We start from the raw sequence: 27,956 nt of genomic DNA, 5'->3' as shown, positions 1-27,956 counted from the left end.
TAACTAGTAAAAATGCGTTTTGGCTCATATCTCATTGTGTTTAGATTAGGAACAAAATTCAAGTACCTTTGGAATCCTTTTGCCAGGACAAATCCAATGCACCCTATGAAGTCATATTTCGCTTTGTAAATTTTCCACCATTTTGGATTTTGTTGAAATCAATAAAAATGTTACTCCTCCCTCAATTTTTGACCAATTTTTCCCAGACTTGGTACATAGCATCATTGGACCAAGCCACACAAAAGTTATGCTCAGTGTTTTGAAATTTTAAAACTGTTTGGCCGCAGCAGCCAATGAAACGCAGCTGCGAAGACGCCGGCCTGACGACTAGGCTCATATACTGCTTGGCCCCCACATTGCTGCTTGCAGCTATATTTTTAATTGTTCTCCTAAAGTATGTTATTCTCTGCATAACAGTCAAACATTATGTTATCATAGCAACTATTGTCCACTCAGCTATCTGCTTACACACACACACACACACACACATAACTGATCAAAACAAACAATTATACCAAATAATTGTGATGATAACAATACAATCCCAAATCAGAAAAACTTGGGACAGTATGGAAAATGCAAATTTAAAAAAACAAAACAAAAAAAACCAGTGATTTCTGAACAGGAGTGGACAGTAACGAAGCACATTTACTTGAGTTCTGTACTTAGGTACACTTTTGAGTATCTGTACTTTACATGAGTATTTTTTTTTGGAAACTTATGACTTTAACTTCACTACATTTGAAAGACAAATATCGTACTTTTTCACTCCACTACATTTCTATCAAGGTCCTCATTACTCATTACCATGAAGCAGTTTTGAAAGTGGATGATTTTTTCTTTTCTTTTCTAAAACGTGATTGATTTCTTCGCAGGTGACACTGAGACAGTCTATCAGTAATCACTCAGGTCACGTCACATCCATAGACTGTATAAAATCAAGTTCAATGATTTCTCAGCATCATTATTCAACACGATCAGTTTATGGCAGAATGGAAGGAGGCGGTTCTTCTGGGAAATGAACACACCCACAGTTCTATAGCTAGAACACATGTTTCAGTTTTCTGAAAGGATTAAAGATTTGTTTTGTTTTAAATGTTTGCTTTGTTTGCCTAAAATGAACCACATCACAGCCTACAAAAACTCGCCGTCCAACCTGCAGATGTTAGGGTTTTGCTGGGATTCGAACCTGGTTCGTTGGTGTGATGATCCAGCAAACCCCCACTAGGCCACCAGGGGAATGACTCAAATGCAGAGGCGTGAGGTGGAAGTATAAAAAGTAAAAAAAGGTTTATTTATACTATGTACACTATATACAATCCAGGGCAAAACAAAAAAAACAAAAACAAAGAGTATAATTCAAAAAGAAAAAGGCAAAAATGCAAAAGCTCAGAAGATCCACAAAACACAGTACAAAGGAAACTGGAGATAAACATAACAGCACAAAGACTCCGTGACAAGAGGACTGAACTCAGGGGTATAAATACACAAACTAATTAAGGACACAGGTGAAGATAATTAGGACTAACAGGCAATTAACAAAAACACAAAACACAGGAACAGTGGCGGCCTCTAGAGGCCAAAATAAACAAGACACGAAAAGGAAATAACAGCGGCCTCTAGAGGCCAAAACAGTCCAAGTCCTAACAGGACCCCCCCCTCTAGGAGCGTCTCCTGACGTTCCCAGGGCGATCCGGATGGGCCGAATGGAAGTCCTGACACAGTTCTTTATCTAGGACATCCCGAGCAGGAACCCAGCAGCGCTCCTCAGGACCATAGCCCTCCCAGTCCACCAGATATTGCAACCCGCCGCGGACCCGGCGGGAGTCAAGCAGGCGATGCACAGTGAACACAGTCTGCCCCTGGAAGATGCGGGGGGGTGGGGGGTTCCTAGGGGCAGGGGCATACGTAGACGTCAGTACAGGCCGCAACAGGGAAACATGGAAAGTGGGGTTGATCCTCAGAGTCCGGGGCAACTGGAGCCGGTAGGAGACAGGGTTCACCCTGCGCACCACCTTGAAGGGGCCAATGTAGCGAGGAGCAAGCTTGCGGTTCTCCACCCGCAGCGGAAGGTCCTTAGTGGACAGCCAAACCCGCTGCCCAGGGCGGAAAGTGTGTGCAGGTCTTCTGTGGCGGTTGGCCTGAGTCTGGTTGGTTCTGGAGGTCTGTATGAGGGTCTTCCTGACCTTGCTCCAGGTCTTGCGACACCGTCTCACATATTGGTTGACCGAGGTCACCCCCGCGTCCTCCTCCTGGTCCGGGAACAGAGGTGGCTGGAACCCGAATTGGCACTGGAATGGCGACAGCTTGGTGGCCGATGACTGCAGGGTGTTGTGGGCGTACTCTGCCCATGGCAGCCAGGTGCTCCATGATGTCGGGTTATCCATAGCCAGGCCTCGCAGGGTGGTTTCCAGGTCCTGGTTGAGCCTCTCCGTCTGACCATTGGACTGTGGGTGAAACCCAGAGGAGAGGCTGGCAGTGGCTCCGATGACCTTGCAGAACCCGTGCCACACTCGGGAGGAGAACTGGGGCCCTCGGTCTGAGACGATGTCCTGTGGAAGACCAAAGACTCGGAAGACATGATTAAATATAAGTTTCGCTGTTTCAAGAGCAGAGGGGAGTTTGCACAGAGGTATGAAGCGGCAGGCCTTGGAGAATCTGTCAACAATGACCAAAATGACCATGTTACCTTGTGATTCAGGGAGACCCGTGATGAAGTCGACTGCCACGTGGGACCAGGGACGCCGGGGAATGGTCAGAGGATGCAGGAGACCCTGGGGACGCTGTCATGGGTTCTTGGTTCTGGTGCAAACCTCACAGGAAAGGACAAATGACCTTACTTCCTGCTCCATGTTAGGCCACCAGAAGCGTCTTTTCAGGAAGTCCAGGGTCCTCCGAGCTCCCGGGTGGGCGGTGAGAGGGGAAGAGTGACCCCACTGGAGAACCTTGGCCCGGTCTTGATGTGGGACGTACAAGAGGCCCGGTGGCCCCGTCCCAGGACCGGGGTCCTGGCGTTGGGCTCGTCGAACAGCCTCCTCAATACCCCAGCGGACAGGGGCCACAATCCGGGACACCGGGATAATAGGCCCGACTTCATTCTCCCTGTTAGTGGCAGAGAACAGCCTGGACAGTGCGTCAGGTTTGGTGTTCTTGGAGCCAGGACGGTACGAGAGGGTGAAGTCAAACCGACTGAAAAACAGGGCCCACCTAGCCTGTCGAGGGTTCAGTCTCTTGGCTTGCTGGAGGTACTCCAGGTTCTTGTGGTCAGTCCAAACCAGGAATGGATGTTGCACTCCCTCCAGCCAGTGCCTCCACTCCTCAAGGGCCAGTTTGACCGCTAACAGTTCTCGATCCCCCACATCGTACCGGGACTCCGCAGGACTCAGGCGGTGGGAGAAGTAAGCGCAGGGGTGCAGCTTTCCTTCCGAACATTGAGAGAGTACCGCGCCGACACCACTGTCCGAGGCGTCCACCTCCACGATGAATGGTTGGGAGGTGTCCGGGAGGACCAGAATGGGTGCCGTGCAGAAGCGGGCCTTGAGGTCTTTGAACGCCTTTTCTGCCTGAGGAGACCAGCCATAAGATCCACCTGTCCCTTTGGTGAGGTCTGACATGGGTGCTGCCACAGAACTGAAGTTCCTGATGAACTTGCGGTAGAAGTTAGCGAATCCTAAGAACCGCTGAACCTCCTTAACGGACTTGGGAGTAGGCCAGTCCCGGACGGCCAGGGTCTTGGCAGGGTCCATTTGGAGTTGGCCTGTCCGTACAATAAATCCCAGAAAGGAGACTTCGGGAACATGAAATTCGCATTTCTGGGCCTTGGCGAACAGATTGTTCTGTAGCAGCCTCTGGAGAACCTGGCGGACATGGTGGCGGTGCTCCTGCATGGTCTTGGAAAAGATAAGGATGTCATCGAGGTAGACAAAGACGTACAGGTTAATCATGTCCCTTAAGACGTCGTTGATTAGGGCCTGAAAAACAGCTGGTGCGTTGGTGAGTCCGAAGGGCATCACCTGGTATTCGTAGTGCCCAGACGGGGTGTTAAAGGCAGTCTTCCACTCGTCTCCCTGTCGGATACGGATGAGGTGGTATGCGTTCCATAGGTCCAACTTGGTGAAGACGGTGGCGCCTTGGAGCAGGTCGAAAGCAGTGGACATCAGCGGAAGGGGATATCGGTTGCGCACAGTGATCTTGTTCAGGCCCCTGTAGTCAATACATGGTCGAAGCCCCCCATCCTTCTTGCTGACAAAGAAGAAGCCGGCACCAGCAGGTGAGGTGGAGGGTCGAATGAACCCAGAGACCAGGGCGTCTTTGAGGTATTCCTCCATAGCCTTGCGTTCTGGCTGAGAGAGGGAAAACAGTCTGCCTCGAGGAGGGGTAGTCCCAGGGAGCAAGTCGATGGCACAGTCGTAGGCCCGGTGCGGAGGAAGAATGGCGGCCCTGCTCTTGCTGAATACCTCCTTGAGATCCCAGTACTCTGTGGGAACTTGAGATAATTCGGTGAGATCAGGGGGCTCGGCAGGAGACACAGGAGAGCTAGAGAGCAGACAAGAGGCATGGCATGCAGGGCCCCATTCCACAACCTGGCTTGTTACCCAGTCTATGCGAGGGTTGTGGCGAGTAAGCCAAGGAAGGCCTAGAATAACTGGGAACTCAGGTGAAGGAATTAGGTGCAGGGATATTTCTTCCTTGTGACCTTGAGACTGGAGGAAGACTGGAGAAGTAACTTGAGTGACTCTACCATCACCTAACGCTTGGCCATCGAGAGCAGACACAGACAGAGGGACTTCAAGAGGTGCAGTAGGTATATTGATGCTTTGGGAGAAGTGAATATCCATAAAGTTCCCAGCCGCCCCGAGTCTATCAAAGCTTGACAAGAGTGGACAGACTCACCCCAGGAGATGGAGACCGGGATGTAGATTCCTTGACCAGGGAGTCCGGGAGAGAGGGTAGGCCCCGTCACAACCCTCCCTCGGCTGGACGGGGCGGTCCTTTTCCCAAGAGTTCGGGACATGATGCTCGGAAGTGACCAGGCTTGCCACAGTAGATGCAGCACTTGTCCCTCCTTCTGCGCTCCCTCTCAGATGCGGAGAGGCGAGTATGACCCACTTGCATGGGTTCTGGACAGTCACTGAAGGAGGTAGATGGTCTCCAGGTAGAGGTAGGGAGGCTGGGGGGGCTCAAGGCTTGGTGGCGTTCTCTCATCCTGTTGTCCAGACGAATAGCATGTGAGATGAGGGTTTCGAGGTCACTTGGGCATCCAATAGAGGCCAGACCGTCCTTGATGGGGTCAGACAGACCATGGTGGAAGGCTGACACCAGGGCAGTCTCGTTCCATCCACTTACTGCTGCGAGTGTTCGGAACGAGATGGCGTAATCTGCGACGCTTCCTCCTTGCCGGATGGACATGAGCTTTCGGGCTGCGTCGGTACTGATGTCTGCCTGATCGAAGACCCGAAGCATCTCTTCAGAAAACAGCTGGAAATCAAAGCACTCAGGTCCCTGTCTTTGCCAGATAGCAGTAGCCCAGGCTCGCGCCTTACCAGCTAATAAGGTGATCACAAAGGCAATCTTGCGGCGATCCGTAGTGTAGGTGGTAGGCTGAAGCTCAAAGGTGAGTTGACACTGGGTAAGGAACTCTCGGCACTCACTGTGCTTGCCGTCATACCTCTGTGGTGCAGGAAGGCTGGGTTCGCGAGGTGAAGAAGGCAGCATGGCAGGAGGCACTGGAGCAGGAGTGGGAGCTGGATCAGGAACAGGAACTGGATCAGGAGCAGGAGATGCAGGCAGAGATGTCAGCTGTGCCAGGGTTTTCCCAATTTGCTGAAGCAGTTCCTCGTGGCGAGCAAGGGCCTCACGTTGGCTGGTGAGCGTACGTCCATGAGCGTCCATGGTCGCTCCGAAGCATGTCAAAGCTGCCATAATTCCCTGAAGGTTGGCCGGGTAGACAGTTGAAGCAGCCTCTGCTGAGTCGGTCATGACGGAGTCTTTCTGTTAGGGTTTTGCTGGGATTCAAACCTGGTTCGTTGGTGTGATGATCCAGCAAACCCCCACTAGGCCACCAGGGGAATGACTCAAATGCAGAGGCGTGAGGCGGAAGTAGAAAAAGTAACAAAAGGTTTATTTATACTATGTACACTATATACAATCCAGGGCAAAACAAAAGAAACAAAAACAAAGAGTATAATTCAAAAAGAAAAAGGCAAAAATGCAAAAGCTCAGAAGATCCACAAAACACAGTACAAAGGAAACTGGAGATAAACATAACAGCACAAAGACTCCGTGACAAGAGGACTGAACTCAGGGGTATAAATACACAAACTAATTAAGGACACAGGTGAAGATAATTAGGACTAACAGGCAATTAACAAAAACACAAAACACAGGAACAGTGGTGGCCTCTAGAGGCCAAAATAAACAAGACACGAAAAGGAAATAACAGCGGCCTCTAGAGGCCAAAACAGTCCAAGTCCTAACAGCAGAAGCATATTGAGGTCTATAAACGTTTTATTCCAAGTGAAAGCTTGCAGTGAAGTTGTCTGTGCTTTTAGAGCTAGCAATAATGTTGCAATAGCTGTGCAGTCTGGTTAGTCAAATGACTTTCTATGGATTTGCCCGCCAGGTTGCCGTAGCCTTGTCCATGGCTAACGATAACACATAGCTAGTTAACTTGGACACTGTTAGTTAGCATGTAAAAATGGAGTTATGCTAAAATGAATAACATTAACTTATCTGAAGTCCTTTCAGAAATTTGTTTTAGCATAATCTTGCCAAATAAACAGCTTCGGTTTTGTAAGCGCTGTGGCAATAATACAACAATGCGTTGACAGAAAATTTACTTTTAATACTTCACATCACATCATCTCTAGCCACTTTATCCTTCTACAGGGTCGCAGGCAAGCTGGAGCCTATCCCAGCTAACTACGGGCGAAAGGCAGGGTACACCCTGGACAAGTTGACAGGTCATCACAGGGCTGACACATAGACACAGACAACCATTCACACCTACGGTCAATTTAGAGTCACCAGTTAACCTAACCTGCATGTCTTTGGACTGTGGGGGAAACCGGAGCACCCGGAGGAAACCCACGCGGACACGGGGAGAACATACAAACTCCACACAGAAAGGCCCTCGCCGGCCCCGGGGCTCGAACCCAGGACCTTCTTGCTGTGAGGCGACAGCGCTAACCACTACACCACCGTGCCGCCCTTTTAATACTTAAGTATTTTTAAAAGCAACTACTTCAGTAGTTCAACTTAAGTAAAAAATTTGAACAGACACCTTTCACTTGTATCGGAGTCACATTTGACCACTGGTACCTGTACTTTGGCTTAAGTAATGAAGTTGGGTACTTTGTCCATCTCTGTTTCTTAATGCATTTGACTTGTACCGTATTTCGTTGCAGACAGAATGAACCAAATTAACTTTGGCAAACCTTTATCAAGCTACAATACAGAGTTACATCCACAAACACCAGTTAAAACTTTACTGTGCAGAAGGGAAGCCTTATGTTAACTGTGTCTAGAAGTGCTGTCGACTTCTCCGGGCTCAGAGGCATCTGGGATGGACCACACAGTGGGAACAGGTATTCTGGTCAGATGATTCAGTATTCCAGGTCTTTTTTGGAAGAAATTGACACCATGTGCTCAGGACCAAAGAGGAAAGGGGCCATGCAGACTGTTAGCAGGAACAAGTCCAAAAGCCAGGGTGTGTCATGGTATGGGGTTGGGTCAGTGCCCTTAGCGAAGGTAACTTACACTTCTGTGATGGAGCATTAACGCAGAAAAGTACACTGAGATTTTGGAGCAACATCTGCTGCCTTCAAGACGACATCTTTTCCAGGGAGATTTCAACAAGACAATGCAAAACCACATTCTGCTCACATTACAAAGGTGTGGCTGTGGAAGGAGAGGGCGTGTCCCCTCTGTCCCCAATAGAGAATGTGTGGAGAATTTAGAAATGAAAAATATGACAGTGACGACCTCAAACTGTTCCACACCTTAAGACCTGTTTACAGGAATAACAGAACAAAAATAACACCTGAAACACTTCAACACTTTTCTCCATGCTTTCACGGAAGGCGGTCGCATTTCTCTCCTCTCCTCTCCTCTCCTCTCCTCTCTTCTCCTTTTTTCCTGCTTGTGCTCTTTGTTTAATCTCATCTGCCTATACTTTTTTTTTGAGAGACTCTCTCCGCATTGAATTTCTAAACTAAAAAAGCATGGATTTGATAAACTAGTCTCCTAACGAAATTGACACAGTTTCTGGGTTCGGGGGAACCCACCTGTCCTGCCGGAACATCTGTGGAGGACATTGGAGATATCTACCTATTCGGAACCATGATTACCAGACTTTTGCTGATTGGATTAGGCATTGCCCTGGTATATCGAGGAAATCAGACAACGGTGACAGCTGTTCAAAGCCCCACAAAGCTGCCTGATATGATTGAAGTGGTGGGCAAAGCTGTCGGCACTCAGACTGTGGCTATAGAACTTGAACCACAACATGGTTGTCATCTGGAGACGCTTTCAGCTTTGCAAGGAATAAGTATTTCGGAGACCAAATGGAATTGAATTGAACAGAAATGGACAGAAATGGACAGATATGGATGAAATGGACAGATATGGATGAGTGGTGTGGACGTGTAAAGACTGCGTCTGTTCAAAAGACCAAACAATCTCTATCTTATCGACATTCGGCTCCCTGAACAGCACTGGCCTTGATCAAGGCCGTTGCTGGGAGAACATTTCCCCCAGAAGGTCAGTGTGACAAGCGGGTGCGTGACCAGCACCGTTTGCATGGCTGCAGGAGCGGACGGCTGCTTGCTTGCGCTGGGTTACCTCTACCTCCTCCCCTCCCTTCCTACCCCCTTACCCCTTCCCCCCACCCCGATTGCCCCCTCCTTCCCCCCTTCCCCCCCTCAAGTCCCATGTTTTAAACTGTACTTGTGTTATTGTGTGCTTGTGCAGAGGATTTTTAAATGCTCCCACACTGTACTCCTGGTAGGAGCATATCAAGTTTTTTTTTTTTATTGCAGACTCCAACGTCCAACATTGACATAAAAAAACCACATACAATACAAATACACAACATACAGTACAGTGTATCAGGTACAAAATCACCTCGTATTAAAAAGTACTGGCACAAGTTCATTACTACAAAAGATACATACATTAGGAAAAGTACAATTATTAAAAACAAAATTAAATATCATTTTACCCCTCCTACAATAGACACAGATACCAGTGTTTCCATAGGATTGATATCTTACAGAACTGCACCTAGGATTGGTCAACTCTATAAGGAGATTATTCTGGGACCCCTGCAACCTGCCTATGAATTTATACATCAGTCCTCTCAGGGTGGCCTGAAAGGTGGCTACCCTTACTTCACAGAACAGCTTGCTGGCACTACTACCCCTGGGCTTCTTAAGCAGGATTCTAAGACAATCGTTATACGCAACCTGAAGTTTGCGCAGACTCTCCTTCTTATACCTTATCCAGAGGTGAGCTGTGTACATAGGGGTGCAGTATGCTCTGAACAAGTTCACCTTCACCTCATCAGAGCAGTAGTAAAATTTTCTCACCAACACATTGGCTTGGACATACAAAGTCCTTCTCTGTCTAAGCATATCAGCATCATCCTCCATTTTATCATTAATGATATGGCCTAAATATTTAGCACTGGAGCACACAGACAAGATTTGCCCAGATAATTGGAACGGTGGAAAGTTAAGGTATTTATCCTCCTTGGTCCTACATATCATTACTATACTCTTCTTAGCATTATACTTTATGTCAAACTTGACCCCATAGTCTGAACATATATTGAGGAGCAGTTGGAATCCTGCACTACTGGGAGATATAATAGCTAAGTCATCAGCATACATGATATGATTGATTAAGGTGTTCCCTATTATACACCCTGTTCTGCATTCTCTCAGCTGCCTTGACAGGTCATCCATGTACAGGCTAAATAGGCTTGGGGATAGAAGCCCACCCTGTCGCACCCCATTGCCTACTTTAAAGGGAGAGGATAATACATTACCCCATTTAACCTGCATAGCTTGCCTGTCGTACCAATATGCCAAAATACGTATTATGCATCTTGGGACACCCCTTTGCTCCAACTTAGTGAAGAGTTTATGATGGTTCACTCAATCGAACGCCTTAGAAGCATCAATAAAGCCCACCAGCATTGTTGACCCCTGCCCTCTGTACTTTTCCACAGCTTCTTTTAGTGCATAAATACACATATCCATACTGTGCTTACTCTTAAAGCCAAATTGGTTATCAGTAGTGCAGATAAGGTCCCCAAGTTTGTAAATTAAGACCCTTTCTAGCACTTTAGACAGTATGCTGGCCAGAGCAATAGGCCGATAATTGTCCATACTCCCTACCTTGCCAGCTTTGTCTTTAATAACTGGAAAAAGGACAACGGTCAGCATAGATCTGGAAGGATGCCGTGTGTCATCAACCCTGTAAGACATATGGATAGTAACACTGCTACCCTAGGGCTAGCTAGCTTCAGGTGCTCTGCAGTGATATTATCCAAACCACATGCTTTGCCATCAGCTAGCTGCTTTATAGCTTGGAAAATCTCAGAGGGGCAGATGTGTACCACCTCCTCCTCTATGTTACCTGTACAGTAAGGTTCACTTTTAATGCAGTTGAATAGAGCAGCATAATGCTGCCTCCATAGTTCTGTGATGTTTTCCCCACCGGATACCCCTTCAATGTTACATGGCAGTGGTGTTTTCCCCCTATTTATGTTTTTGACTTCTTTCCAAAAACCAAAGACATTATTGTCAAGCAGTTCCCCAGCCATGAGGTCTGCTCTCAGGGCTTGCTCATGTTTACCCACATAACGCACTGCATATTTGTATCTTAAATTAGTTGCCTTTTTATGTTCTAAAACAGGCCCCTGCCTAGGTCTACCAGCCATAACCCAGGCCTTATGGGCCGCCTTAGCTTCTGCATGGGGGCCAGCAACATACCTGTTCCAGCCAGGCTTAATGTTCTTAGCTTTATTAAAATAAGTGAGAAGCGGTTTACTAGCCTCTACTAAGGCATACACAATACAGTTGTAAAACTCACAGAGATCAACACAGTGATGAATGTTCTTACAATTAACATTGGTGCATAGAATAGCATGCATAGGCAGTTCTATTTTACTCAAGAGTGCATCTGATCTTCCATAATACAAAGATACATCCTCTGAGGAAAGTTTAATCCAGTCAACCTTTTCCCTATTTCCGATATTGTCCTCCCTCAGAGTCTCAGGGAGGCTACCAGTGTCTAGTATGATCTCTATAGGGAAATGATCAGTTGTGGTTGCATCATAAAGTACTTTCATATGTTCCAGCGTGGCATGAGCATCCGCAGTGCATATCACATGATCAAGCCAACTTGTTGTTTTGTGGGCCTCACTATAGTAAGTGAAGCTATCCTCAGGTAAAAGCAACTGACTAGATAACACCAGCTTATTTTCATCACACATCCTTAGCATATGTTTAGCAAAAGGGGAAGAAATATCAGAAATATCTGCATTCATGTCTCCCATTACAAAAACAGTTGTGCAGCAGTTATCGGCAATAAAACAATTGATAAATGCCAGTTTCCAAACATATTCATCATCATTATGGCTAGACTCATACGGTGTATAGACATTCAAAATAATAAACTCCCTGTTGTGCATCCTGACCTGGAGCCCAATACACCAGTCAGTTTCCAGTCTGACGACCTTAATTACGGAGTCAAGCTTTTTATGCCACAGGATGGCCACACCCCCTGGGATTCTCCCCCGATGATACTCTGGGAGAGATCCGTGGTCGACTCCCCTGCACCGTGAAAATCATCATGAATACAGTTCAGCCCTCCCAAATCCTGTTTGGTGAGGAATGTCTCCTGCAAACATAAAATATCACAATTTTCTAGGAGTTTATCCACCTCAGCTCGTCGGGCCCTGTCCGCTGCGCTGTTCCCTATGTGCAAACCGCAACAATTATAAGAGACAACCCGCATGGTAGCTTAGGAGGATGTAGCCACAGCTTCATTATTCCCCGATTGCAGCAGTTCATCCCCCCCCACAGGGATTTTGTCAGAGGAGACTCTATGTCCGCGGGGTTCAAAGTACCTCCTAACATACACCCCAGCAGGCCAGATATGGGGACTGTACATGTCGGCCACCTCTTTACAGTCTGCTGTGACATGAAATGAACCGTATCTGCTCCCATGCGATTCTATCTTCCTACATGCCACAGACTCATTAGCCAATTTCTCAGACAGATAGGAGCGCAATGTCTCGGCATCTACATCCAGAGAGAATCTAGTGGCAAATATACTCACTCTCTTCGTCGTGATCACAGAGATGCGACCCTCTGCACCTGTGCCGATAATTCCAGGGGGCCTCTTTCTTTGCTCCCGTTTCCCCCGCACTAGTGCGGGTCGCTCCTTAGGTGTCAACTTTTTAATTCCATTCCTCATGACAACACTCCACGACTGTGACTCGGCCGGTGTAAGTGGCTGAGTACTCTCTGTAGCCGCTGGAGCCGCCGGAGCGGGAGGGGGTAGCGCCATCTCTGCCTGCTGAGCGGGATCTGCCTTCCTCCATACCTGAGAGGTGTCTGCCCCAGCCGGGTCCACGGAGCAGCTCCTCTCCACCGCAGTCATCTGTCGGCTTACAGCATCAGTAGCTGCTGTCAGATTTTCGTACACTTCAGCCTGTGCCTCCAAAGTCCTCCGCAACCCAGCGACCTCACTGCTCAGTTGCTCTACTCTCCTGAGCAGGGCCGATGCGTCCATACTGTCAAAGCCAACTGGTAGTAGCTTGTCCAAACGGTGTGAGACAAACATAGGCATGTTTTCCCCAAACTCATTAAACAAGCTCAAGCATGCTTTCACGTTTTTAGCGTTCTTGTCTTTTCCCGTATGATTAATTTTGCGTTGCGTTGTTCTCGAGCACACTTCAAACAGGAAAGCCTTCGATTTTGCAATCCATTCCGATGGGAAATTGTTTGTAGCCAACAGCACAATCTCATTGTGGTCCAGAGTCCTCATTTTATCTGAAATAAAGTTCAGGAACTCATCCACTACAATCATCTTCCCACATTGAGTTTTATAAACTTTAAAAACTTCAGGTTTATCACCTAGACCAGCAGTGATTTCTCCTGACATACTGCCATCCGCCATCTTGGCTAATCAACAGTTACCGGAAACCGGAACTGTTACCATAGTGGGGGCGGTGTTCTTTTTTTCCTCATCTTTCCTCATGTTACTACTGTGTTTCTTTTTCTTTTATCCCTGTCTTCCTGTCCTGTTCCCTCTCTGTAAGGACAGGTTGATGGTCAATTTCACTGGTAACAGTGACAATAAAGGGTTCATTCATTCATTCATTCATTCACTTGGAGTCTTCAGTCCATAAACATCTTTTAAGTGTTGGGAGAAAGAACGGCAACATTATAAACATTATAAACTGGGAAATGCTTTTTCCCAGTGTTGCAAGAATGAAAATTTAAATGAGTGTTTATTTTGAATAAATAAATGAATGAATGACATAAAACATCAAATAATGTGCTTTTGAATGAAATTGTTTTGAATTCAACACAGGTCAAAGATTATTTACAACTCACTGCTTAGAGTTTTAATTTCAATTTCAACACACCGTCCTAACTGATTTGATGCTTTAAAATCAAATATTATAATAATAATAATAATAATAATAATAATAATAATAATAATAATAATTATTATTATTATTATTATTATTATTATTATTATTATTATTATTTGATAGAGCGTTGCACTGTAATGAAGTTTTTGTTGAGTGTATTTGAACTGTAAAAGATATTTGGGGTGATCCTGATGTTCAAATATCACCCCAAATATGTTCATCCTGCTTATTTTAAAGCTTCATTTCTTTTTGGAGAGAAAAACAAAAAAAACCCTTCATGAGTTTTTAACAAATAAATAAATAGACAAGTAAATAAACACTACGTTATAAATAAATAACTTTAATTTTAATATGATTAAGAAAATATTAAATATAATGAAGAAAATATACTGTTACTGTAAATTAGCCTTGGCTAGTTCCTGACTTTTATTTTGACCCCAGCTCTCTCTCTGACCTTTCATATGTGACGTAATTTCCTCCTTCGCCTAGTTTAGGAAGGAGAGCTGAACAGCGTGTTTTCTTCTCTGGTGTTACTCGACAGTCATTAAGTTATGTTGTATTTATAAGCCAGAGTAAAATGTGTACAGTGTTTTTCATAAACAACCTTTCTATTTATATTTTATTGTATATGTTATATGCTGGCGGCACGGTGGTGTAGTGGTTAGCACTGTCGCCTCACAGCAAGAAGGTCCTGGGTTCGATCCCCGTGGCCGGCGAGGGCCTTTCTGTGTGGAGTTTGCATGTTCTCCCCATGTCTGCGTGGGTTTCCTCCGGGTGCTCCGGTTTCCCCCACAGTCCAAAGACATGCAGGTTAGGTTAACTGGTGACTCTAAATTGAGCGTAGGTGTGAATGTGAGTGTGAATGGTTGTCTGTGTCTATGTGTCAGCCCTGTGATGACCTGGCGACTTGTCCAGGGTGTACCCCGCCTTTCGCCCATAGTCAGCTGGGATAGGCTCCAGCTTGCCTGCGACCCTGTAGAACAGGATAAAGCGGCTAGAGATAATGAGATGAGATGTTATATGCTTTATTTTACGACATGCGAATAGCAACAATGCTAATAATGTTTATGTTGCCTTTTTTCTCCACTTCCAGTGTTAAAGCGTGATGAAGTGTTTAATACAGTTATAATGAATAATTTTACCTCACCCCGGGACGGAGTTCACCAGGGGGAGAGGGATTGTTTTCGGTGGGGTTTCTTTCTTTTCTTTTTTGGGTTAATGATGTGACAGGAAAACGGCTGGACCAATCTTCATGAAACTTCAGTGTAGGTGGGCATTGGAGTGAAATAGAAGCTCCAACATTTTGAGGATCATCCGGTCAATGTCAAGGTTTTTGTGGCCGCTGCTTCATATTCGTAGATGCATGAGACACTATGTCATCTTGCTGTAAGAATGGAAGATATAGATGCAGCACTGTGTGTTCTGATGGGCTGAGAGCAGTACTGTGTGTTCTGATGGGCTGAGAGCAGTACGGTGTGTTCTGATGGGCTGAGAGCAGCACTGTGTGTTCTGATGGGCTGAGAGCAGCACTGTGTGTTCTGATGGGCTGAGAGCAGTGCTGTGTGTTCCGATGGGCTGAGAGCAGCACTGTGTGTTCTGATGGGCTGAGAGCAGCACTGTGTGTTCTGATGGGCTGAGAACGGTACTGTGTGTTCTGATGGGCTGAGAGCAGTACTGTGTGTTCTGATGGGCTGAGAACGGTACTGTGTGTTCTGATGGGCTGAGAGCAGCACTGTGTGTTCTGATGGGCTGAGAGCAGCGATGTGTGTTCTGATGGGCTGAGAACGGTACTGTGTGTTCTGATGGGCTGAGAGCAGTACTGTGTGTTCTGATGGGCTGAGAGCAGCACTGTGTGTTCTGATGGGCTGAGAGCAGTGCTGTGTGTTCCGATGGGCTGAGAGCAGCACTGTGTGTTCTGATGGGCTGAGAGCAGTGCTGTGTGTTCCGATGGGCTGAGAGCAGTACGGTGTGTTCTGATGGGCTGAGAGCAGTACTGTGTGTTCTGATGGGCTGAGAGCAGTGCTGTGTGTTCCGATGGGCTGAGAGCAGCACTGTGTGTTCTGATGGGCTGAGAGCAGCGATGTGTGTTCTGATGGGCTGAGAACGGTACTGTGTGTTCTGATGGGCTGAGAGCAGTACTGTGTGTTCTGATGGGCTGAGAGCAGCACTGTGTGTTCTGATGGGCTGAGAGCAGCGATGTGTGTTCTGATGGGCTGAGAACGGTACTGTGTGTTCTGATGGGCTGAGAACGGTACTGTGTGTTCTGATGGGCTGAGAGCAGTACTGTGTGTTCTGATGGGCTGAGAGCAGCGATGTGTGTTCTGATGGGCTGAGAACGGTACTGTGTGTTCTGATGGGCTGAGAGCAGCGATGTGTGTTCTGATGGGCTGAGAGCAGCACTGTGTGTTCTGATGGGCTGAGAGCAGCACTGTGTGTTCTGATGGGCTGAGAGCAGCGATGTGTGTTCTGATGGGCTGAGAACGGTACTGTGTGTTCTGATGGGCTGAGAGCAGTACTGTGTGTTCTGATGGGCTGAGAGCAGTACTGTGTGTTCTGATGGGCTGAGAGCAGCACTGTGTGTTCTGATGGGCTGAGAGCAGCGATGTGTGTTCTGATGGGCTGAGAACGGTACTGTGTGTTCTGATGGGCTGAGAGCAGCGATGTGTGTTCTGATGGGCTGAGAGCAGCACTGTGTGTTCTGATGGGCTGAGAGCAGCACTGTGTGTTCTGATGGGCTGAGAGCAGCACTGTGTGTTCTGATGGGCTGAGAGCAGCACTGTGTGTTCTGATGGGCTGAGAGCAGTACTGTGTGTTCTGATGGGCTGAGAGCAGTACTGTGTGTTCTGATGGGCTGAGAGCGGTACTGAATGTTCTGACGGGCTGAGAGCAGCACTGTGTGTTCTGACGGGCTGAGAGCAGCACTGCTCTGACGAAGGCACTGAGTGTTCAGTGGAAAAGTAAAATGAGAGAAAGACCGAGTTCCAGGAAAAGTTCAAGTATTTTTTTGTTTTTTTAGCGCACTTAAATTTTTTTGCATGGTTTCAAACTTTGTGATTTGGGTTGGATTCCAAATTTACAATGTTTACTTTTTTAGTTTCCTTTTTAAAGAAATTTTTGCTCTGCAATTTTTTTTTCCTTTTTGAACAACTAACTCTGCCTTATTCTAGTATAAGAAAACAGATTTCTCTGGTGAATGTTTAATACTTTGTAACTTTGGTGAATTTGAATTATAAATTTCAATTTGAATCATGAGGAATTAGTATTATGTGTCATTATGAGAATTATGAGAATTTGAATTAAGTGTTTGTGATACAGTTTTCTTTTCTTTTTCACTGTTGACAAATAAACAATGTTACAATTTCCCTCTCGGACAGCCTCAGAATGTCCCATTGTAGCCTCAATTTTTCAAAGGCTTCGCATGGCGGAGGAGGGGGGAACACCCCCCCCCCTTATTTATATATATATATATATATATATATATATATATATATATATATATATATATATATATATATACACACACACATACAGTGGGGCAAAAAAGTATTTAGTCAGTCACCAATTGTGCAAGTTCTCCCACTTAAAAAGATGAGAAAGGCCTGTAATTTTCATCATAGGTATGCCTCAACTATGAGAGACAGAATGAGAAAAAAAAATCGAGAAAATCACATTGTCTGATTTTTAAAGAATTTATTTGCAAATTATGGTGGAAAATAAGTATTTGGTCAATAACAAAAGTTCATCTCAATACCTTGTTATATACCCTTTGTTGGCAATGACAGAGGTCAAACGTTTTCTGTAAGTCTTCACAAGGTTTTCACACACTGTTGCTGGTATTTTGGCCCATTCCTCCATGCAGATCTCCTCTAGAGCAGTGATGTTTTGGGGCTGTCGCTGGACAGCACAGACTTTCAACTCCCTCCAAAGATTTTCTATGGGGTTGAGATCTGGAGACTGGCTAGGCCACTCCAGGACCTTGAAATGCTTCTTACGAAGCCACTCCTTTGTTGCCCGGGCGGTGTGTTTGGGATCATTGTCATGCTGAAAGACCCAGCCACGTTTCATCTTCAATGCCCTTGCTGATGGAAGGAGGTTTTCACTCAAAATCTCACGATACATGGCCCCATTCATTCTTTCCTTTACACGGATCAGTCGTCCTGGTCCCTTTGCAGAAAAACAGCCCCAAATCATGATGTTTCCACCCCCATGCTTCACAGTAGGTATGGTGTTCTTTGGATGCAACTCAGCATTCTTTCTCCTCCAAACACAACAAGTTGAGTTTTTACCAAAAAGTTCTATTTTGGTTTCATCTGACCATATGACATTCTCCCAATCCTCTTCTGGATCATCCAAATGCTCTCTAGCAAACTTCAGACGGGCCTGGACATGTACTGGCTTAAGCAGGGGGACACGTCTGGCACTGCAGGATTTGAGTCCCTGGCGGTGTAGTGTGTTACTGATGGTAGCCTTTGTTACTTTGGGCCCAGTTCTCTGCAGATCATTCACTAGGTCCCCCCGTGTGGTTCTGGGATTTTTGATCACCGTTCTTGTGATCATTTTGACCCCACGGGGTGAGATCTTGCATGGAGCCCCAGATCGAGGGAGATTATCAGTGGTCTTGTATGTCTTCCATTTTCTAATAATTGCTCCCACAGTTGATTTCTTCACACCAAGCTGCTTACCTATTGCAGATTCAGTCTTCCCAGCCTGGTGCAGGTCTACAATTTTGTTTCTGGTGTCCTTTGACAGCTCTTTGGTCTTGGCCATAGTGGAGTTTGGAGTGTGACTGTTTGAGGTTGTGGACAGGTGTCTTTTATACTGATAACGAGTTCAAACAGGTGCCATTAATACAGGTAACGAGTGGAGGACAGAGGAGCCTCTTAAAGAAGAAGTTACAGGTCTGTGAGAGGCAGAAATCTTGCTTGTTTGTAGGTGACCAAATACTTATTTTACCGAGGAATTTACCAATTAATTCATTAAAAATCCTACAATGTGATTTCCTGGATTCTTTCCCCCCATTCTGTCTCTCATAGTTGAAGTGAACCTATGATGAAAAGGCCTCTCTCATCTTTTTAAGTGGGAGAACTTGCACAATTGGTGGCTGACTAAATACCACTGTATATATATATATATATATATATATATATATATATATATATATATATATATATATATATTTGTTTTCACACATGCAATTTAAGGGCAGAATAAGGTGTAACCCACTCATATATGCTTCTCACATGTGATTTACATTATATCTGAAATATGTTACATGTGATGTGTGTGTGTGTGTGTGTGAGTTTTCTGTAACGATTGTGGCAATATATTTCCAAACTAGACGAATACAGAGATTGTTTTAGTGGTGGAACGAGTGACTGAATATATAATCAATATGGAAACAAATGACATCATCATTCACATTCATGGAAATAAAGTTTATTTTTTAATTATTTACAGGTACTCATTAATTTTCATTTGCATTTTCTGATATTACAATAAAACAGGTGTACAGTGGAACAAGCAACAATATTTTGTAAAAAAAAAAAACTTACATGGATTAACAGATGAATTAAACTCTAGTGGATGAACAGTTTCCTTGGTGAAAAACCTAAATGAGAATTCATAGTCAGAATCTAAACCTTCTAACGCTTTACTTCTGGCTGAAAACACAGAAACAGGTGTATCAGGGAGAAACGGTGTATTAAATATTATAAATATAATGTTTTATTCGAGTTGTTACCTGAAGTGTCAGTTACATCTGTTTCCTTTGACGAGGAAGAAAGTTCCAGTAGCGACTCCGAGCAGTCCGACAGCCAGACCCACTCCACAGAACACAGAGGGACCCACACTGGGAAGCTCAACATCCACCTCTACACACACACACACACACACACACACACACACACGGTTATTTCTACTCTAAGGAAAGACTGAATCAGTAGTTAAACTCTCCGTCTCACCCCATGTCTTGGTGTCGGGTGTCTCCAGGGCCTTGTGCTCCACCGTGCAGCTGTAAACGTCTCCTTCCTGTGGAGTGAAGGGCAGGTGGGAGAACTGGTTGTAGGTGTTGTCCTCATTCAGGAAATAGCGGCTGAGTGTGGATTGTTCCGTCACATCCACACTGTTTTTGGTCCAGCGCACAGTAACAGGTGGAGGGAAAAATCGTGCGGAATGACAGATGAGCATGTTCTCTGAACCCAACTGAATGTTTTCTTTGAGATAGATGGAGCTTTGTGGGGCATCTGGAGAAAAATATAAAGCACATGTGCACTATTGTTATGACTCTGAGACTGTGATGCGTTCATTATTTCTTCTGGCTGTCGATATATAGAGGATGTTACACGGTGGTGCGAAGATATGAAGTTTATCTTTGAGTGGTGAATGGATACATCATGAGGGAGCGAAGCGAACGAGTGAAATATTTTTCAACATGAGAAAATAAACTTCATATCTTCAAGCCAATGTGTAATATCATTTGTATTATATGAACATATCCAAAAAAAACCACAAGTTAATCAAAAGTATTTTAATTTTAAAACGGTTCACCATTTTGACAACACACGTCTAGTCAGCGGGAAAACACTGGGAGTGACATCATCAGAGTGAAATATCGGGAATTATGTCACTCAGACCCATGATGTATTTCGTATGAAAAATGCGAGTTTTTATTGTGTGATTTTCTTTTTATTCTATCGACACATTCACAAACAAAAAGTCCCCAAATTTATCAAAACAATTCATTAATTTCCTCATGAGTGAAGATATTGGAGACTGTGTTACTCAGGTCCCGGATGTAGCTCCTATGAAAAATATGAGTGGTGTATTTCCCAGTAAAACACTCGTGTCCATATAATAATAACCAACAGGAATCTGGAATCTAAGCTGTGATTTTAAATGTGAATTGTGAGGACAGCAGCTTAATTACAAGTTTATTAAACATAAAATGTAATGGATTACACTTCATTCAGCATTTATAGATGATAAACAGATGCCAGAGAAAGAACATGGAACATGACTATTTACAAATAAACCCTCTGCTTGTGTTCACGACTGAGTAATGTGCCATCCTACTGCCTCAGATCATCTTCACATTTTCTAGCAAGTCAATTATAAAATCTACCTTTAACTCCATAATCCACAATTGGTGTGTGTGTGTGTGTGTGTGTGTGTGTGTGTGTTGGGGATAGAAATAAAAGCAAAGATTTATTCAGATTTACAAACCCCACACTTCAACAGTTACTCTGTTCAGAGAGAACTTTCTTCATTTCTATAAATTTAACTGATCAATAGTTTGTGTTCGGGGCGAAGCAAACAGCTGCTGTGATGATGTGGTGCATTCTGGGATGTTTTAGTCGAATAAAAAGCCTTTATGAAATGAAAATAGTGTGAGACAGCAGTGCTGTAGTGTCGGCTGTGAGATTAGAGTATTGTACAGTAAATGAGAGCTTTACAGGCTGGAGACTGTGATTGTTCCTGTCGTTTACTGACAGTGTAATGGTCAGTGATTTACAGTCAAATCTACAACAAATCTCACATCTTCATGCTGGAAAATCATTTTAGACTCAATATCATCAAGGTAAATTTGTGCTCCTATAAACACTGAGTTTCTCACCCTGTGGCACCGGCTGGTCTTTAAAGTCCTCTGTGAGCAGCTTTAAGTTTTGTTGGCAGACAGCCATTTGACCCTCACCAGCCTCGTACCCTCCGGGGGACCCAATCGGATCAGCGAAGGGAGGCAGCATTGTCACTCCTTTCTTCTTCTCAAAATCTGCATAAAACGCCTCATTTCCATCGAACCCTAACATAAACTCCTTATTCTTCTCTGAACATTCGGTTATTTGCAGTTCATGATGTTTAACTGGAGAAACACACACACACACACACACACACACACACACACACACACACACACACACACACATTCAAACTGCAGCAGCCTGTTACTACAGTGAGATAAAAACATCATTATCACTGACAAAATCACATCATTTTTGTGATGATCTGAAACGATCTGTCTCATTTAAATCAAGCTCTACAGCTTAATAACCAAAACACCACCATTAACACTTTATATACACTCTTCTAATTACCACTGGGGAAAAATATTACAGCAAATTTACACATAAATAAATATCTCACTTACACTGTGATTCAGTGTCCCTCACACACATTAGTGTGAAAAAGATGAGAAATAATTTCATCCTGAAGTTTGTCAGTAAACCAGCAGCTCAGATGAATTCACTTGTCACTGACTTCCACACACTGAATAGAGACAGAAATACAGCCGAGTGCAGAGTCAGTGATAAATAAATCATCCAATCAGATCAGTTCTCTCCTCACAGTCAGCTGGGTTCAGGCAGACACTCAAGTGAGTTTCACAATTCCTGATCCTTTACTCTTTCCATACTGAGGTGCGCTGATCATTACAAACACAAAGAATTAAAACACTGGGAGCACAAAAAGGAAGAAATGAAAAGCAAGCAGGAGAGAAAGCGAGAAATCAGAGCAATATTAAAATCCTGAATAGTCTTTAGGTTTCAAAGGTCAAACAAACAAAACAACAACAACAACAACAACAATAATAATAATAATAATAATAATTCCTGAATTTTTGAGCTTTTGTGCCTGAAATAGTAAAAAAAAGGGGGGGGGGGGGGGTCTGAAATAATAATACAAAATAAAAGTTTAGGTTTCAAAGGTCAAACAAACAACAATGACATTAATTTTTACAGCTCCTGAAATTTTGAGCTTTTGTTCTTGACATAGAAAAAGGGGTTTGGAATTAAAAAAAAAAGAAAGAAAGAAATGAAAAGCTGTGTATCCTGTTCTATTTTATGTTTGGCATCGTACACATTTTATAACAATAAAAACAACATAAACAATGTGTCTGTGCTAGAAGTGATATCTGTACCGTAAGTAGTTTTGTCAGTAAACACGTACTGGCGTCTCTTTTCTTGTGAATAAATCTGCTGTGGTGTTCTGTACAGTTCACTACAGACAGTCTTAAATAGCATTGTGTAAACACTGTATACACTCTGTAGTGCACATTATATGTGTGGCGGCCTGCGTAGTCAAATTCCCACATCTTTTACTTTAGTATTTCTAAAAAAACCACAAGGGTTCCTGAACTGAACTATGTTTCACTTTTTGCACAGACACATCTCAACCAGTCGTCCAGTAGAAAACCACAATTAAATGTTTAATTCCAAGTGCACTGAAGGACTGGTGCGTTCCAGTCGGAAGACGGCATCCTGTGTAGGCAGCATTCTTGGGGCAGCATCTGTGCGCTCCTGAGAAAAGGACTGTCCCAGTCAGAAGACAATCCCATAATTCAGTGTGCCAGACTGGAGTTCTGGAAATTTTGGCAAACGTGGCAGAACCAGTTGTCACTCCAACAGATATAATATGGAAATTGGTCTGTTGCGAAGGTAACCTCCATTTATGAAGCTAGCTTTTGCTGCTAATTAACAGCTCATGAGCTAGCAGATATTTACTGAACAGTGGATGGATTTTATTTTAATTGTACCGAGGTATAGTGTTTAGTTTCAGTGGTTTTCAGACAGATCGTACACTTATCACTGACTTCTGACTCGGGCTCAGTCAGATAATTTAACATGATTTTTATCAAGAAATATGAAAGTTATCATGATACTGAGTAGTGAATAATCAAATCTATGATCGAATAAGTCTGAAAAAATAAATAATCAAGAACAGCAATATTCATTTGTTTGTTCATGACACCTCATCTGGCCGTGTCTCTTTCTGATGATTGTCCTGAGGAGGAGATGAGCGAAGAAGAAAGAAGACCGAAAGCTGCAGAATCAAGAGTCCTCTGATTTTTAGGAGAAAAAAACTGCCTTTGTTTTTATGGCTCCTGAAATCATACTTTTCTGAATTTACTGAAATTTGTTACTTTAGTTTGAGTCTATAAAATCATTTCACACAGACATAGTTTTGAATCAGTTTGGCTTTTTTAAATTTATAATGCCAGGAAAATAGTGGCCACTCGTTTGGGATCCATTCAAATGGGCAATAATTCAGCAATAACGAACTCACAGGAGCGTGGTGATACTAAATATCCACATGGCTGTGATTCAGCTGTAGACACAAAACTGCAGGCCGAGTGCTGTAGCTAATCCCAACCGCCAAATTTCCTTTTTACAACAAGACTGTAAAGAAGAAATTAATATCGTATCTGACAAAGTAACTGTCTAGTGTCATAGTAACTCTCATTTTAGACACCATTCAGTTTTGCTCCTCTAGTGGAAATCACTCCTGAAGAAGCTTCACTCATTTTATAGCACGTCGGCTAACTGGCTAGCGCACTCACATTGATTTATCCATTCCTGTTAAAGGTGCTTCTGGGAAAATTGTCTTCTCTTTTTCCTTTTCATCTTCATCTGACGAGATTTATATTTTAAGTCAAAAGTTGTATTCCTGAAAATTATTGTTTGCTATGTCAAGTTTTTTTGTACAATGCATTTAACAATATACATTGTCGCAAAGCAGCTTTACAGCACGTTTAAATTAATTAAAGACTGAAACATGAGCTAATTTTATCCTTAATTTATCCCCAATGAGCAAACCTGTGGCAACAGTGGCAAGGAAAATCTCCCTGATGATGTCACTAACTCTATTGTAGTAACCGTTTCGAACCAGGGAGTGGAATTTTACATAATGAACACAGACAAATGGAGTAATACACACAGTGAAACATCCCAGTGCCATTATACCAAATATCACCGCTCTTGATACGCCGCTCTACCAATCAGTGGTGGGTTTCCCAAAAGCCTCTTCAAGCAGATACGCAGAGCCATGGCCTCGCTTTCATTTATAAATGCCTTGAGACCTCAAGAATGGCACAGGAATAGTTTTAAGCGCTAACAATAAATCTAATATAGTCATTTTTACAATTAAAGTGATTTAGCGGTCTGAGTGAATGACCTTGAGATCCATAATGTCACAGCAGGAAGTCTATCGGTCTCATCGCCATTTCCGCTATACTAAAACACAGAGCTGACTGCAACTCCGATCCTCCATTTTGAGCTAATTTATCGTCATGCCACATAGATGCGTTGCTGGACGGTGCAGCAACATGACAGAAGGTGGATTTACGTTGCATTCATGGGCCAAGAAAGTTCAAACTGCAAAGATTTGGACACGTTTTGCGAGAAGTTCACGGGCACATTGGGCGCCTATGAAGTGGTCTCTCCTCTGCTCTGCACATTTTACTGAAGACTCGTACGAGACCTCTGATCTGTTGAGGAGCATTGGCTATCAGCCCATATTGAAAGAGGGAGCAGTACCAACAATTAAGGAAAAAGAAAACTACAAAAAAAGGAAAGTATTTATTTATTTTTTTATATTTTTTTAAAGGAAAGTGAGTTCAGTTGCACCAGTCCTCCCGGAGTGAGCCGAGGGTTGTTGCTAAAACCCAGGATGGAACGGGACAGGACATATCGCCCGGGCAGTGACCTCACCACAGTTGATGCTAACACTGGTGACATCCCGTTCCATCCTGGGTTTTAGTAATTGCCTGAGCTGAGCAGTAATGGCGGAGTACACAATATGAAGAAAAGTGAATGAGTGGAGCAGCTGTCTGATTTCTAAACTGGATATTGCTGCCATCTTGCCCTTACGTGGAAGAAGTGAAGGAACGGAGAACTGAACGAGCAACTGAAAGTCAGATTGTTTCAAAACAATCGGCCACAAGCTCGGCCTTCAAGAAGCGAGAACAAAGACGGGTAAGCTCCGACTCTCAGTTGGATTAAAAAACAACAAAAACAACTTGTTTACCTGCATTTAGATTAATACATGTAGCTTGTATTGTGTGTTTAAGTTACCGGTATAAGATTATTTAATTTGCTTCCGAATGTGATTGTCTCAGTTCATCTGATTATTTAATGAGCCTTTTACGTTTTATCAGTGAAAATGCATGCATGTACATGTATGTTGCATAAGTTATAACACCCATCCCGTTTTAATGAGCGTCACAGTCAGTGAAGTCAAATCAGACTTAGTTGAGCGAGTCGGTAACGGTATTTCTTACTTTCACCATAAATTTTTATTTATATGACTTTGGTCTATAGCTGTAAAAGGCCTCGGCCTTAAAACCAGTTACCGCAATGACGTCACACGCTCAAGGCTGGCTGGCTCAGCGGGGCAGCTCCAATGACAACTTTGCGGTCGATTTTAACTCTCAAAAATATATATTTTTAATTCCCATTTATGCAGCATACAAGAGTCAAGGATGGAGATACTATCCACTCAGAAATTTGTTTAAAAATAAAGGTTATGTGTATCTCCTTTGACACTAAGAGCATCTTAACTAGGAGAGAGAGAGTGTTCATTGTTCTGCTCGCTCTACCATTTAACGATGATCTTTGTGCTATGATGCTTTTGGGAAACTCAGGCCCGATTAGTGGACCAGAATGAACTCTTGTATAAATAAAGAAACAAGCATCATGTGGACAGTACTTTTTTCTCAAAAAATGTACATGTACAATGTGAAACGAGTTCTTCATCATCCATATCAGTCTTTGTCTCTCACAGCATTTAAACTCAAGCCTCATTGCTGTTTCTTCACTCTACTGATCTTTGTTCACACTAACATCAGCGAACAAATAATTGCTCATTCATTTATTCATGTCCGTTGGATCAGAAGTAAGAATTTCTTGTCATTAAAGAGGCCGGCTCACCCTTCCCAGAAGCCTCTGCACCAGGTTGCGAGTTGCCATTTTCACATCCATGGATATTCCACTGTTTGAAAAACAATTCGCAACAATCCAGCAACATCCTAATCCATAGATCATAAACTGTAACATGAAATTGAAGACATTTTGTTCAAGTAGTTTTATTTTAAATTTTTTTGACTGATCCATTCCATTTTTGTATGGTTATTCTTTTGTAATGGACCAGAACCCGGCCTCAGCCATCTCGCCATGAAGGAAAGGAAATATCAGGCATAATCTACAATATATTCAAAACTTCCATGCATGACGCCGAAGTGAAGAAAAAGTTCCAGATGGATTTCAAAAGGATCAGTGACATGGAATTTGCAGAGGTTTTGCTACACAGAACGTTAGCAGAGTGGCGGTCGTATGATTTCAAAACAAAAAACAACAAATTGGATTCTGGGAAAGCTGAGTCAGCCGCTTTAATGTGTTATTATTAGGTAACGTAAGCACTTTAAAAATGTAATGTGCTGTCATCCGAGTGTGTAAGTACACTGTTCTATTTTGATCATGTGACAAAGCACAAGCAACATAATCACTATCCGATCACAAACTAATGAACTGAATTAATTCTGCATCACTGCAGTGTGTAACTCCCCAAAAACCTGAGCACATCATAAGAAAATCACACTTTTTTTTTTTACATCTTTCAGCAGACTGACTGATTTTACTGCTGCTTTTGCGAAACTGGATCTTTACCTGGTGTGGTCTTTACAAATGGGTTTGGAAAATAACAAGTAAATATATTTCTGCATCATTTTGCTGAAATATTTTTTAAAATATTTTAATTTAATGTTTCTTACAGTAGATTTGTCAAGGTATATTACTGGAAATTCAATTTTGGCCAAAATTCAGCTTCACCAACATTCAGAAGGTTTTTACAGACCATCACACACATACAGTGAATCTGGTCACACGGCATGAATTACTCCTCTGTGAAGATGTGCCGATATGTAATGTCTAAAAATAACTTTACGTTATGTGCAGTAAATAAATAAAACATCTGAAACATTAAAGTTTATATTAAAATAAATATATTGTCTCCTGGGTGGCACGGTGGTGTAGTGGTTAGCATTGTCGCCTCACAGCAAGAAGGTTCTGGGTTCGAGCCCAGCAGCCGATGGAGGCCTTTCTGTGCGGAGTTTGCATGTTCTCCCCGTGTCTGTGTGGGTTTCCTCCGGGTGCTCCGGTTTCCCCCACAGTCCAAAGACATGCAGGTTAGGCTAATTGGTGGCTCTAAATTGACAGTAGGTGTGAATGGGTGTCAGTGTGTCAGCCCTGTGATGACCTGGTGACTTGTCCAGGGTGAACCCTACCTCTAGCACATAGTCAGCTGGGATAGGATCCAGCTTGCCTGCGACCCTGTAGGACAGGATAAGCAGCTACAGATAATGGATGGATGGATGGATGGATATTGTCTCTTTGTGATTTTCTTTGCAGTAGACTGTCTCCCACAGCTAATGTTTACTCTGCTTGTGGCAGTATAAAATTATAACTTTAAAAGTTTTTAAATAATTTAATTCAGTGTTGTATAGCAGTAAAGTGCTTTA

The 27,956-nt window shown here is 43.7% G+C and overlaps 1 protein-coding gene across 2 annotated transcripts; it reads right to left on the bottom strand.

Moving 5' to 3' along the window:
* Nucleotides 1-19,179: 19,179 nt before the first annotated feature.
* On the bottom strand, nucleotides 19,180-22,087 carry LOC132892767 (H-2 class II histocompatibility antigen, A-U alpha chain-like). Of its 2 annotated transcripts, none has more exons than XM_060931135.1 (5): nucleotides 21,816-22,087; nucleotides 21,285-21,530; nucleotides 19,633-19,914; nucleotides 19,413-19,542; nucleotides 19,180-19,280 (listed from the first exon to the last, which is right to left on the bottom strand). In XM_060931135.1, exons 1-4 carry the CDS (start codon nucleotides 21,871-21,873, stop codon nucleotides 19,421-19,423), a joined length of 708 nt encoding a protein of 235 aa, XP_060787118.1. In that variant the 5' UTR covers nucleotides 21,874-22,087; the 3' UTR covers nucleotides 19,180-19,280; nucleotides 19,413-19,420. The 2 variants fall into 2 exon arrangements, with proteins under 2 accessions (XP_060787118.1, XP_060787119.1); XM_060931136.1 differs by lacking the exon at nucleotides 19,180-19,280 and adding an exon at nucleotides 19,312-19,332 and having other exon boundaries at nucleotides 21,816-22,086.
* Between the last annotated feature and the right edge of the window lie 5,869 nt (nucleotides 22,088-27,956).

Source organism: Neoarius graeffei, chromosome 10, assembly GCF_027579695.1.
Source record: "Neoarius graeffei isolate fNeoGra1 chromosome 10, fNeoGra1.pri, whole genome shotgun sequence".
In the NCBI taxonomy this organism is placed as follows: domain Eukaryota; kingdom Metazoa; phylum Chordata; class Actinopteri; order Siluriformes; family Ariidae; genus Neoarius; species Neoarius graeffei.
Note: the sequence above shows the minus strand (reverse complement) of the source record. Positions and strands in the feature narration are given on the sequence as shown.